This window comes from Chionomys nivalis, chromosome 3, assembly GCF_950005125.1.
Source record: "Chionomys nivalis chromosome 3, mChiNiv1.1, whole genome shotgun sequence".
Lineage (NCBI taxonomy): Eukaryota > Metazoa > Chordata > Mammalia > Rodentia > Cricetidae > Chionomys > Chionomys nivalis.
The window spans coordinates 4,052,831-4,066,746 of NC_080088.1; the positions used below are offsets into that span (position 1 = coordinate 4,052,831).

Here is a 13,916-nt window from a genome sequence, read left to right on the forward strand (position 1 = left end):
GTATCAACCACCCCAACAATAAAATCCAGATTGCAATCATTGACACAAGCAGAAATTCACTTGATGTGGATGTACTTCTGTGTATGTTTTGCTTTTATTGAATAATGAATAAAGCTGTTTCAGCCAATGGCTTAGCAGAGTATAAAGCCAGGTGGGAAATCAAAATAGAGAGTAGGTGGAGTCAGTGAGATGTCATGTAGCTGCCCAAGAAGCAAGAGGTAACAAAACATGAGCCTCGTGGTAAATTACAAAATAATAGGAATGGGTTTATTTAAGATGTTAAAGTTATCTAGGACTACACCTAAGCTCTTGGCTATAAATAGTGCTTCAATTAATACAGTTTCTGCGTGATTTGGAGAATCGAACGAGTGTCTCCTATTACATTCACGTCCCTGAGAACACAATTCCTTAATGCCTTTCTTTCGGGGAAAGAAAAAAGTCAGATCTTATTTTGTAAGTTCCAACTAATTAATTACACAATATATGTAAAAATAATGGAAAAAAATCAAGAACATTTATTTAGAAAAAAATTAAGAATACCAGTAACAAAAATGCCAAATGAGAAGGGGGAAAACCCAAACAAACTAAACAGCTCTTATCTCAATGAGGTAACTGTTCACTAACCTCAAATAACTCGTCACCAAAGCAAACTTTTAAAAACAGAAACATTCAATTTTCAGACAATAAATCCATTAAAATGCTCACGAGGAACAAGCAACCGTTCAGAGAAACTGAAATGCATCACACCTGACTAAACCCACTGTCCAAGACCCAGATCCATGGGATCTGAGTCCTCGGTCGCACACCACTTGTGAACTGGTCTTGTTCATTCCAGACTGGGGTCTATTTTGCTCAAAGAAGTAGCTTCTTCCAATATTGTATTCATTATAAAAGAGGTAAATACAACTCATATGCACAGCACACAAGACACCACTAAGATGACCTTTCCAGAAACAAAAGACTCCACGAACGCTTTCATGGCTAATCAATGCAACACAGAGACAACGTACTAGAAATAGGCTCATACGCCCTCTGAAGCACAAAAACCCTGTTCTATGCTCTAAATGCACGGACACACCTCTGCACCCGCTGCAACGCCGTTCTATGCTCAAAATGCACGGACACAGCTCTGCACCCGCTGCAACACCGTTCTGTGCTCTAAATGCACGAACACACCTCTGCACCCGCTGCAACACCGTTCTGTGCTCTAAATGCACGGACACAGCTCTGCACCCGCTGTAACACCGTTCTGTGCTCTAAATGCACGAACACACCTCTGCACCCGCTGCAACACCGTTCTGTGCTCTAAATGCACGGACACACCTCTGCACCCGCTGCAACACCGTTCTGTGCTCTAAATGCACGAACACACCTCTGCACCCGCTGCAACACTGTTCTGTGCTCTAAATGCACGGACACACCTCTGCACCCACTGCAACACCATTCTGTGCTCTAAATGCACGGACACACTTCTGCACCCGCTGCAACACCGTTCTGTGCTCTAAATGCACTGACACATTTCTGCACCCGCTGCAACACTATTGTGTAAATGCACGGACGCACTTCTGCACCCGCTGCAACACTATTGTGTAAATGCACGGACACACCTCTGCACCTGCTGCAACACTATTGTGTAAATGCACGGACACAGCTCTGCACCCACTGCAACACTGTTCTGCCAGCACTGCTGCCCCAAATACTCGTCACCCAGGATCCATTTTAATGTGTTTTAACAAGATTATTTTCCTCACAGAAGAATCTGTTTCTGAAATGCTTCTGTCCTTTTCCAAGTCACAGTTAATGCAGCTCTGCTCTAAGACTTCCCACACCCGTCATTCTTACAGAGAAACGTGCTGAAGCCCAGGGCTGAGGGAATATAAGGTGAAAAGAGTCACTGTGGTTTCGACTGTGGAGTCTGACATGATCATCAGCCACGTCAACTTTGCAGTGCCCATGGAGCTGCCACTGCTAACAGGGCAGCAACATACATGCACATGCAAGTTTACGTTAAATCTTGTCTCTTAGACAACATGGTTTTACTCCCCAAAATGAATACTGCAGCATTGCTGCAAAGCAGCATTTTTATACCCATATTAAAACAGGGCCGGAAAGATGGCCAGTGAGTGAAACTTGGTGTGCAAGCTTGAGGAGTCGCTTTCAGATCCCCAGCACGGATGCAAATGCTGGGAGTGTGGTAGCCGGCCTCTACTCCCAGCACTTCGAGGTGAAGGCGGGATTCCTGGAGCAAGCTGGCTAGTTAGACTAGTGATTCTGGTGAGCACTGTGCTCAACTGAGGCCCCGCCTCAGTGAATAAAGGGGCAAGCAAGCAAAGAAGATCTGACGTAAGCCTCTATGTGCACCTGCACCCACATCCCGGGTCCTCTGAGAGCAGACAGTGCTCTAAACTGCTGAGATATCTCTCCAGCCCTTGATTTATTTTCTTAAAGACTCAAGTACTATACAACTTATTAATGAGATGTTCAGAATGGCCATGAGCCTCTCATTTTTCTGAACTCTACGCTAGGTTGCTTTATTCCCATCATTCACAATTACCTGTTAAATTTCACATTCTTGTTTTAAAGGAGCTGACGTCAAAAGTGACCTAGACAGAAAAGCAGGTTTCCCTTCCCCAGCGCCGGGCAATGGGACAAGGCTCTGGGTTTTCTCTCACCCTAACTCAACAGTCACAACCTGAGCTGAAGCTATGGCAGCATACTGGGACCCCTTTCCCAAAACATGGACAACATTCCCCGAGCTACGTTAACTTGACACTGTGACTGTGAGGTGGCAGACACCCATCAGCACAGGGACGAGGTGTGACAGCTGGTAAGAGAGGGCCCTGGACTTCACAGTTAGAGGAGACAGGGCTGACTGGTAGAGATGCCCTGGACTTCACAGTTAGATGACACTAGGGCTGACTGGCAGAGTGCACACACACCTGCAACTCTGGTTTCAAAAGACAAAGACAGCAGGGTGGCAAGGCCAAGGCCTGCTGAGCTCCTAAGTGAAACGCTATCTCAAAACCCCCAAGACCATAGCCTGGTTTACCAGTCCTGTCAGGACGGTTTTAAAAGCAAAAAAACAGCAGTATCAGTAGCTCAAACTGACAAACCAATGATGATCTGGACTCTAAATCTAGTAATCAAATACCCTCAATAAGCTTTGGAAATAAACAGCAAAGCTTCTGAATACACATTCCCCAGAGGCGCGTCAAATACTAAACATGATAATAAATATGAGACACAATCAAACAGGTTGGATCGTTCCTTGGCAGTCTTGTAAGAGAGCATGGGAATGCCAAGCTACTTACTCATACAGAGTCGAGCATTTCTGCTTGGGGTTAATGTCCCACAGCTTCTTGTTGCGAACAACATACTCGCTACTGTGCTGGTCATAAAGAGCTTCGAATTCTTCAACATCTTGCTTGAGGTGGTCAGGCACGGCAAATGGGCCTGCAGAATCTGAATTGCGCCTGCTGGGTTAAAAACAATTTTGTGAATAAATTTTTGGAAAGGAATATTTAATTGCAGATGAAGATACTAGAGCACAGGGGGAAAATCAACCTATAAAAATATGTAATTAAAATAAAAGAATCAAAATAAAATAATCTCACTTTTATATCACAAAAATTTATTACCCGAGAATTTAATACAGAAAAGCTACAACTGACAGACTGGAGAGTTGGTTCAGTGGCTAAGAGCATTTGTTGATATTGCAGAGGACACGGGTTTGGTTCCCAGCCCCTACATGGTGATCTAAACCATCCTGAACTCTGGGTCCAGGGCATTTGATGGCCTCTTCTGATGGCTGCAGACATATAGGTCGGCAAAACAGCGAACACAGCAAATGAGTGAAACTTTAAAATCTGCAGTTACAGCCAAGAAACACTGCAGCTTATATTCTGAGTAAATTCCATTTACTAAGAACATAATTATATTATTATATATATTAATATATTATATTCTGAGTAAATTCTATTTACTAAGAACATAATTATTTTCAAACTCCACATTTAAAACAGAAAAAGCAAGACTGGGTAAGGTGGAACACGCTTGAATCCCAGCAATGAGGAGACTCCAGGGGACTCTGGAGTTCAAAGCCATTCCACTGTGCATATCAAGTTCCACGTCAGCCAGGACTATACAGAAAGACCCTGTCTCAAAAAATAGAAAACAAAAGTGTATAGCAGTATCCTGAAGAACAGGAGGAAGCAAACTCAGAACCGACCCAGACCAAATAACACTGATGGGAATTCGGAGCCCACACCCTAACTACAGTGACCACCTCTGTGCTCAAGACAAACTAAGAGGATGCTAAAGGAGGCAGGGCCAAGGTAAGGAGCAGCCATGGAGGAATGTCCCAGGTTTTCCTCATCTCCTCTGCCAAAGCCAGAGCCTGAGCCTAAATGGCTCCTGAAAAGGACAGAGGAGCTGTGGAAAACAGACTGGCAGAGGCCAGGAAGTGTGGACATTTTTCTACAGTGCATTTTAGTGACAGTACAGTTTAAAGGATTTTTTTATCAAAAATTTCTGCTCTTGAGACAGGATCTTATATTGCAGCCCAGAATGAGCTCAAACTCAAGGCAATCTTGCCTTAGTCTAAGCACTTTACAGTATAAGCTGCCACCACAAACACAAGGCTGTAGCAGGGATTTTGAAATTTTATTTTTAATTTTTTGTTTGTTTTTTGAGACAATTCTCTTTGTGTAGCCCTGGCTGTGCTGGAACTCACTCTGTAGATCATGCTTGCCTCAAACTCTGCTTGACTCTGCCTCCCGAGTACTGGGATTAAAGGTGTGCGCTACCACTCCTGGCTGGCTTTAACAAGTCTTAAAGCCATGCTGTTAATACAAGAACTCTGCTGCTTTTGGGGAAAGAGTGTCTGCCACTAATAGCCCATCCTCAAAGCTGGACGGGTGTGGAGGAAACACTTCAGCTTTCCTTGACAGTTCTAAGAGACCAAAATTCTCCACACTGACAGATGTAGCCAGCCATGTTGGTGCGGCTTCCTTGGCTTGGAAAAACACAAACTCACTTAAAACCAGAGGCCTGCAGGGCCCTGACCCTACAAAATTAGCTTTGACCATATGTAAGGCAATGTGGACCTTGTAGTGACTTCAAGATGGTCACCCTCAAAACAGCAAATCTTTTAGAGATTGTAGATTTTCAGATTCATAATTCTGTTTCCATTTCATTTTTCAGTGACTCATGAGAGGTCCTGATAACCTTTCCTGATCCAGAGCACGCAATGAGAACTGTTGGCGTGTTTGTGTGCACGTATGCATATGTGTACAGAGTTTAACTTTGTAGCTCAGGATGACATTGAACTTACTTCACTGTGTAGCTCAATCTAGCTTCAAATTCACTTTCCTGAGAGCTAAGACTGCCATGTCCAGCTCACTCCATAGCTTTCTGATTTGGCAGACTCTCCCAGAAGGGGTCTAAAGTTACATGATGTCCTTCCCCAAACAGTGACTGTTCATGAGAAGCATCTTTATTGGTGCAGGAACTATGGTATTTCAACACTACACTAGGTGAGCCAGACTGTCACCCCAGGTGAAGACCAGCCACATAGGCGTTCTGCATGGCCTGTTTCTGCAATTCTGCTTTCTATACTATTTCCATCTTTGCCAGCATGAGCCTTTTCCTTTTTCCTTCAGTATTTTCTCTCCCCTCTATGTAAAGGCCCTTTTAGGCTTAGAATCTGATTTAGATTCTTAACACTCGTTGCCGGGCAGTGGTGGCGCACGCCTTTAATCCCAGCACTCAGGAGGCAGAGGCAGGCGGATCTCTTGTGAGTTCAAGACCAGCCTAGTCTACAAGAGCTAGTTCCAGGACAGGCTCCAAAACCACAGAAAAACCCTGTCTCGGAAAACCAAAAAACCATACAGCTTGAACGTGGGCTTCAAGACTGGAATGTGCGTTTAAATACTCAATCTGTCACCTGCCAGCTTTTTATACTTGGGCAAGTCACTCCAACCTACTAAGCCCTGGTCTCCAGGTCTATTCGCATGGACACAGTAACACACCTGTCCTGTGGCAGATGAATGGGTTAAATGAGTTCCATGTCTAGAGTCCCAGAACAGAGACACCGGTCCACGTCAGTCTCGGTAAAGGCAGGCTAAGGTCTAAACGTTTGTGTGTAACAGCCCCACCCCGAAACCCTCGTGCTGGAATTTCATCACCAGTGTGACGGGGTTAGGATGAGGGGCCTCCTGGAAGGCATGAGGCCATGAGAGCATACATGAGAACAGGACGTGTGCTTAGTTTACTCTTCCATCTGTGAGAACACAGGAAGAGATGCCATCCACGGAGGCACCGGGAGGCAGGCAGAACAGGGAGGAATACTCCACTGTTTGTAAGCTATTCAGTTCAAGGTATATTGTTTTGGTAAATTTCTGGACCCTTGGTTTTTAATTGATTAAAGACTTCTTTATGTATATTTCTGTTTTGATGACATACATACATGCATCATGTGTATGCCAAGTGGCCTTGGAAAGAGGGCTTCAGGTCCCTTAGAACTGGAAGGTGGATAATTGTGAGACATGATGTCCGCGCTGGGAATCAAAGCTGGGCTCTCCGCAAGAGCAACAAGTGCTCTTAACGACTAAGCCACCCTTCCAGCTCAGGATTCTATAGGTTTAAGTTCTTCAAAATAAAGGGTTTCCAAATGTGTCAATTTCACACATTCCTATCACGTATTTTATCTGTGTCAGTAATTATTTTACCCAAGTCTCTCCTCCCATAGTTCTATGGCTTTAACACAACCTGAATGGATTCTTAAGGCTAGAATTCTTGTAGCCATGCCATTAACTCAGTAAGGATTATCATAATGGATTCATATCTCTAAGGACAGGAGGGGAGGCAGGAAGGAAAGATAGAAGGAAACACAAGTCTGTAGTAAGTTGGAGTGACTCTTATTATTTATTTATTTATACTTTTTTTTTTTTTTCGAGACAGGGTTTCTATGTACCTTTGGAGACTGTCCTGGAACCCTCTCTGTGGATCAGGTTGGCCTCAAACTCAGAGATCCACCTGTCTCTGCCTCTCGAGTGCTGGGATTAAAGATGTGCCACCACTGTCTGGCGTGGCATGACTTTTCAAGGTACAAACACTTGTATTCTGTTGAGGAACTTATACTTACTTATAGTCTTCTGAAGTAACAGTCTCACTACTTGCTGTTACTGACGTTGTTCCAGATCCCACTAACATTGGCTGGTTGAAAAGAAAAGTGGCAATGATTATCCCATCCTAAAAATGATGAGATTCTATGGCAAATGATAAAAACAATCTCCCTTAAAAATGACTCCAGTCTACTCTAGAATTACATGGATTAAAAACGCTCACCTCTGAAATTCATGAGAATTTACATGAATACATGCACATCGACTGTGAATATTGAAAGCACCTACTCAAAGTTTCTCATAAACAGAATATAGCATTATAAATTTTAACAGCTACAAATAGGTTGAAAATTAAAACTTAGGGTAGTTTCCAAAAAATGTAAATGGTGTAAGAAAGTAACTAAATATTCATGTTTTGTCAAAGATGCAAAGCTAAGCTGTGCAGAAACCCCCAAGCAGCTTTCCCCCCTTTAGTGCCCTGTCTCCCAGCTGTCCCTCCCTCTACACTAGAGCCATGCAGACCTCCCCTCAACATTTAAAGGGATGCTCTTCTGTCTCCTGGGCTTCGAGCTGAAATGAGAAGAATGGATGATGGCAATCTGTTGATGGTGGTGATGGGATGGCTGGAATTCATCACTTTGACTAGTTTAGACAGCTGTGGATACCATAAAAACGTTCTTATCTGCTCGTAAGAGTCAAGTGGTATTACTAGTAAGCATGCATCAGCTAGTGTGCTCTTAACTTTTTTTTTCTGTAAGTGCATGAATTCTGTGGTGTGTGTGTTGATGGGTTTTTGCAGGTGGCCAAGCACATGTGTGTGCATGTGTGTGGAGGCCACAGATTGCCATCATGTGTCTTCACCAGCCATTTTCCAGTATCTCGCTGGGCCTGGAGTACCCCACTTAGGCTGGACTAGCTGGCCAGCAAGTTCCAGGGCACCAGCGGCACCTGAGTAACGGGCTGGGTAGCCCAGACAGGAACACAGGGACCTTCCTGACTACTCTGTTCTGCTGTCACCCTCATGGAGTCTCATATGTGCTGACTCAGACAAGGTGTTTCACACTGCTCCACAAGCTGTTCCTTCTCACTAACATATTCACGACAGTTACTGGAGACTGAAGAATCACCACTCAAGAAAATTCCTTACCTTTGAATCTTTTGGCTTCTTTTTCTTGCCTTTGTTTTTTACCTTGATACATCCAAACTAAAAAAATCAAAAAGAGCATCAGGAAATCCTCAAACAGTAGAGTCATAATCTCAATGAAAACAAGCACACTCACTTCCCTGACTAGCCCCATATATTATGTCCAGGCATCTCTGCAGTGGAGTGCACACTGAGTGCACCAGACCAGGGACCGGTTAAAGCAGATGTCCAGCATGGGGCCAGAAACATGAAGGAAGCAGCATGTACCTTTCTCCACATCAGGCAACACCTATCAACTAGAGCAACGTAAGGCACTTTCCAAGGACAGATGATCCTCTGTCCACTGGAAAACAAGACTTTTCCTCCTCACTAGCGTGTTCTTTAACTGAAGAGTCCCTACTTGGCCAGAGAGCATGAAAACCAGCCATGGTCTCTGAGGAAACGTGACTCCACAACAACCCCTTTATACCATCAGGGGTCCTGGGAACAAGATTCCTGTGCTCCTCCTTCTAGAACAATCGCTATCATCTTTCTTTTTTTTTTAAAATATTTATTTATTTATTATGTATACAATATTGTTTCTGTGTGTCTGCCTGAAGGCCAGAAGAGGGCACCAGACCTCATTACAGATGGTTGTGAGCCACCATGTGGTTGCTGGGAATTGAACTCAGGACCGCTACCATCTTTCTTGATACAGGAACTCTTCCTTTCCTCTTTCTAAAATGAACATTTATTAACCTGAAGATTATGAAGACTGTCTAGACAGGGTCACATAAAGCCTAGCCTGCCCTTGAAGTCACTGTGTAGCTAATGATGCCCTTGAACGTCTGGTCCTCCTGTTTCTATTTCCTGAGTGATGGCAATGCAGGTCTGAGCCACCATGCCCAGTTATGCACTGCTGGGGATGCAACTCAGGCCTCTGTGCATGACAGGCACCTCTTACAACCGAACTCCATTTCCAGAGGAGTAGCGACACTGCTCTGTTGATAGGTCTTCTGTGTGGGTGTGGGATGTCACCCATGAAGCGACTAAGCACTGCCTGGCTGCTCCTCTGCCCCTCTGTCTAACATAGAGAAAACCCTGAGACTCAAGGACTTACCGGCATTTCATCACTGTCTTGTTTCCTTAACACAGTGCACCGGCTATCTGCAGGGGAAACACAAGTCTCTGAGGTGACTCAGTCATTTGTACTTCATCACAAACTCACAAACCACCCCGGGGACTACCAGTCCAGCCTGTGCTCTTTCTTCACCCGACTCTGACACAACTCAGTTGAAAAACCAAGAGCAAAATGACTGACTAGATGAGAACTCAGCTACCGAGAAGCACAGTTTCACCCCAAGCCAGCATATTTCGAGAGCATTTTGCTGCCATCTATGCCAGGACATGGGAATACAGAGATGACTGGTGCCAATGACTTCATGTTCACACAAAAGAAAAAAGAAAGGAAGGAAGGAAAGAAAAAGTCCCTGTAACTCAGCAGAAGACCAGCAAAGATTTTGGGAAGAAGCCAAAGGAGGACAGGGAGGACAGGATATGTAGGTGCGCCTGGAGATGAACAGGCAACAGGAACCATGTTGGGAAAGACTTGGTCATTCCATGAAAGGATGAGCTGAGCTGGCACAGGGAATGACGACAGGACGTCACATGTAGGCAACACCAAGCAGAAGTTACTGCAGGCAATATAACATGCTCAGAAACGCAGTGGTCAGAGTCTCAACTACTAGAATAATCTGAATGGAAAAGAAGATGTCGATGTTGGCCTACAGAACTGAGACGAACAGGAAAGGACAGAGCGAAGATAAAAGTGTATTTGGACTGTGACAAAGCAGGTATAACAAGAGTAACAGAAAAGAGTCAAGACTAATTCTAAGTCTCTTGGTTATTAGATAGATGATACCAATATAAATGTAAGAAAACGGGCAGGCGAGTTCAGCCATATTTCTTTAAGGGGTTTTTGGTTATCTGTACAGAATCCATGTGGAAGTAAGTATGCATGTCTAGTTCAGGATGGCTGAGGTTCCCAATTATATCATATCACTTGTGAAGATACTAAATATGCAAGCCAATGGATTCTGAAAAGTTTTAACAAATACAATACTCATCTTAAACGAGAAGAGGTAAAACTAAAAATGTCTCAAGTGAGAAAGGCAGGGAGAACTGGGAGACGTGGTAACATGGCCAGAAACCTGATGCCTTCTCCTCCAAGGCTTTATGCAGAGAGCCAGGCAGCTAGGTATGTTGTGTGTCAGGAACACGCGAGAGGGACCTGTGCTATTGGTCTTGTATGGCAGGTTTGTGAGCACAGCAGTGTTTTGTTATTTCAAGCACAAAACTAATGGTAATAGTCCAGGCTATTAAATATGGTATCCCTTTTAGCCAGTCGGGGACACCCTCTTCTAAAAACAAACAGCAGTCAGAGCCTTGCACTACACTAGGTGTCCTGACACATGGCAGCACTACAAGGTCAGAACTCAAAAACAAAGGGCACGTAGCCAGAAAACCCATACTTAACAACGCATAGACTCTGACGCGAAGAGAAAGGGAAACAAAGCAATAACCGCAGGAGGTCACATAGATGAAAGATGGGAAGCCTAAGTTAACTTAGACTCTAGTACTAAAATTTTTAAGTAAAACAGAATCACACAGACCAAATCAGTCCATTACAACGATGAAGAAAGCCCAAGAGAAGCTAAGTAAACGAGCTGCTATCGACCTACTCTGCCAAGATGAGTTCTATCCCACTGCTCCACCCGCATGCTGTCCAATTCTGCCTCTCCACGTCTGCGGTCTCCCTGAGACTGTCCCCGTCCCAGACTTCACAGAGGAAGGATCAAAGGCTGAGACCTTAGTTGAGGTACTCAGTATTCTTCCTATTTCTTCTCAATAAAAGACTCTAAATTGTTCTCTACCCAACTCCGCAGAAAACACAAACATTTAAACCACACCCACCACTAATTTTGTCAATAAATATTAAAGTAAGGTAGGTCCCCAATCCGTAACACCAGAGACTACACACCTAACTGTGCTCACGTACCCATTATGTCGAAGAACTCATCCAGAGCGCTGTGCAAGGCAGGGAACTTGTCTCTGTGCTCTTCTAGCAGCCAGATCAAACAGCGGGCTTCCTGCACCGAGTCAGGCTCGCAGAAGTAATCCAGCTGCTTTCCTTCTATAGAGCCCAGTTTGGGGCCGTATTTCTCATTCCAGAGGAAAGTCATGACGCTGAAATCAAGTTCCTTGAGAGATGCTCCGTATCGAGTAAAGAACGGTCCTGTGGCATCTAAGCCTGAAACAGAATACAGTCCAAATCACAGAAGTCAAACCTTCAGCAGAACCCCCAATCATTACATCCTCTGGAAGCAGCTCTATTTACAGTCTGCATACTTTTCAGTGACAATATTCAAATACTTGATAAACTAGTTAAACTACGGTACATTTCACAAACAAGACCTAACACCGAGATAGCTATGACAATTCTTCAGTAGATGAGGACATTGAGCCAAGCAGTTCTATGATGACACTAAATTCCCTTAAAAATATCATTTTCACTAATTCTTGACTTTCATTTCTAAGTGAATTGCCAAGATTTTACAATGTTTTCCTATATACATTCCATACCACCAAGATGTGTAATATGCAAATCTTCCCAAATGCCTTGAAAAGAACTATGTTGGTCAGACTCCTCCAACACCTCCAAGACTTGTTTCTCATCTTCCAAAACATCATGGTTCCTTGCTCTCTTCCTCCAAGCCCGAAAACTCCACATCAGTGAGAAGGAAGCCCACTCCTCACAAATGCTTCCAAAAAGCAGAACAAAGTGAGCTCAGCTTCCCTGCACACCTCAAGGGCCCCCTCGGCATAGGCCTAGGTGTCAAGTCAGCAAGATATCATTCATAAAATTATTCTGGTGGCTGATCCCTCTAGACAAAACACTTAGCTCACAGAAGGCACGTGGTATGAGAATTCGGCATCTTTAAACAAAAGGACCCACACCTTCAATAAAGGTTTAACTGCCAGTGAGCCGCACACATTCCCTATCTAGACTCTGACAGCGACAACTTGTGTGCTCCACAGGTGAGTGCAAGCAGACAACATCACCACACAATGCTAATTTTCTCTCTCTTGCAAAAAAACTATTTCTCCCTCCATCCTTTTTTAAATGATCAAATAAATTGACTTCCAAATTAAACATATATGAGTGATTCCACTGCATGGATTTTTGTGAGAAAGAAGTAAAATTCCATGAACTAGAAATTATTTCCTTTGTAAGCGAATGTGTTTTAATCCAGGTTAGAATAAAAGCTTAAGCTTACTTTAGAACTTACAACTATGTGCATATTGTAGTGGCATTTCCCTTCTATTTTAATAAACACAGCTTGCCTGAAGATCAGAAAAGTAAAACAGCTACACCGGCCAACTTTACAGACCAGGCAGCAATGACACACACTTTTAATCCCAGTAGCCACACTAGATTGCTAGAGAAACCAGGGGGTAGTGGTGCAGGCCCTTAATCCCAGAACTAGAGAGGACTATAAAATGGCAGGAGACAGCTTTCAGTCAGTCTCATTCTGAGATTCCTGGAGTCAGTCTCATTCTGAGATTCCTGGAGGCACCATTTTGGACTGAGGTTGAGGTAAGAGCGGTAAGTTGCTTTGCTTTTCGGATCTTTAGGGTGAACCCCAATTTTTCTCTGAGTTTTTATTAACCGAGCTTCAGTACAGACTCACTGTCTTCAGAACAAACACGAACTACATGAGAAGGACTTGGGATTTCCTGCTAGTGAAGAACTGCAGGTCCCAAATAGAACATAGACAACGAAGAGAAGTGCTGGCCTCTAACCTCCGGAGCACAGCCCAGGGAAGACTACGTCTCTGACTCTCCTCTAGAGCAAATCAAGTAAGCAGTAACTTTTTAATTTGCTTATCTGATTAGCACCAGTGATAACCATCATTTACGAGCAACTTTCTGGGTCGAAAGCCCAACAAGGCCTAAGGAGACCTGTGTGTTCAGACTCCAGCTCCGCCAACAGCCCCTGAGGAGACCTGTGTGTTCAGACTCCAGCTCCGCCAACAGCCCCTGAGGAGACCTGTGTGTTCAGACTCCAGCTCCGCCAACAGCCCCTGAGGAGACCTGTGTGTTCAGTTCCAGCTCCGCCAAGCTGCAGTCATCACACACCATCAGCTCTCTGCAGAGGCCAGGCAGGCTCCACCCCAACCTGATCAGTGAGACACTGCTCTCTGTTCTGAGGGTCCCCGTCCTCATCAACAGCTGCTAGCCGATCATGCATTGTGCCTGGCCAGCCGCCACCCTAACCCTGCCCTCAGAAGGCCAAGAGCATCCTCACCCAGTGTTAAACCATGGCATCTACAGTCCTTGTGTGGCCTCTGCAAAGGGCCTGCACTGAGGGAAGTTCCCTCAGCCTTTCCTTCTCCCAGTCCAATCGGCAAAGCACGACGGAGTGAACTCACAATAGGCAGGTACACTCCCTGGATTTCTTCACAATCAGCCCCATCTGCTTACTGCTGCTTTTAAGCCTTTTCCCATGGAATCTGAATTTTTTTGTTTCTCAGCACAGAAGCTGAAGTGAAGCCTCTGTACAGACAGCAGGGTGCACAGTAAGTAAACTGCGCACATTTCCATCACTT

At 44.4% G+C, this 13,916-nt stretch overlaps 1 protein-coding gene across 4 annotated transcripts in view; it reads right to left on the reverse strand.

Moving 5' to 3' along the window:
- Ttc3 (tetratricopeptide repeat domain 3) overlaps positions 1 to 13,916 on the reverse strand; it is a 100,456-nt gene that overhangs the window by 26,905 nt on the left and 59,635 nt on the right. For 3 of the 4 annotated variants that reach the window (XM_057764433.1, XM_057764431.1, XM_057764430.1), the window contains 5 exons: positions 11,306 to 11,557; positions 9,368 to 9,414; positions 8,272 to 8,328; positions 7,145 to 7,215; positions 3,312 to 3,476 (listed from right to left, as the gene is read on the reverse strand). In XM_057764433.1, the coding sequence (XP_057620416.1) occupies positions 3,312 to 3,476; positions 7,145 to 7,215; positions 8,272 to 8,328; positions 9,368 to 9,414; positions 11,306 to 11,557 (592 nt within the window). The remainder of the gene's footprint in view (positions 1 to 3,311; positions 3,477 to 7,144; positions 7,216 to 8,271; positions 8,329 to 9,367; positions 9,415 to 11,305; positions 11,558 to 13,916) is intronic. The other variant, XM_057764432.1, reaches the window with a different exon arrangement.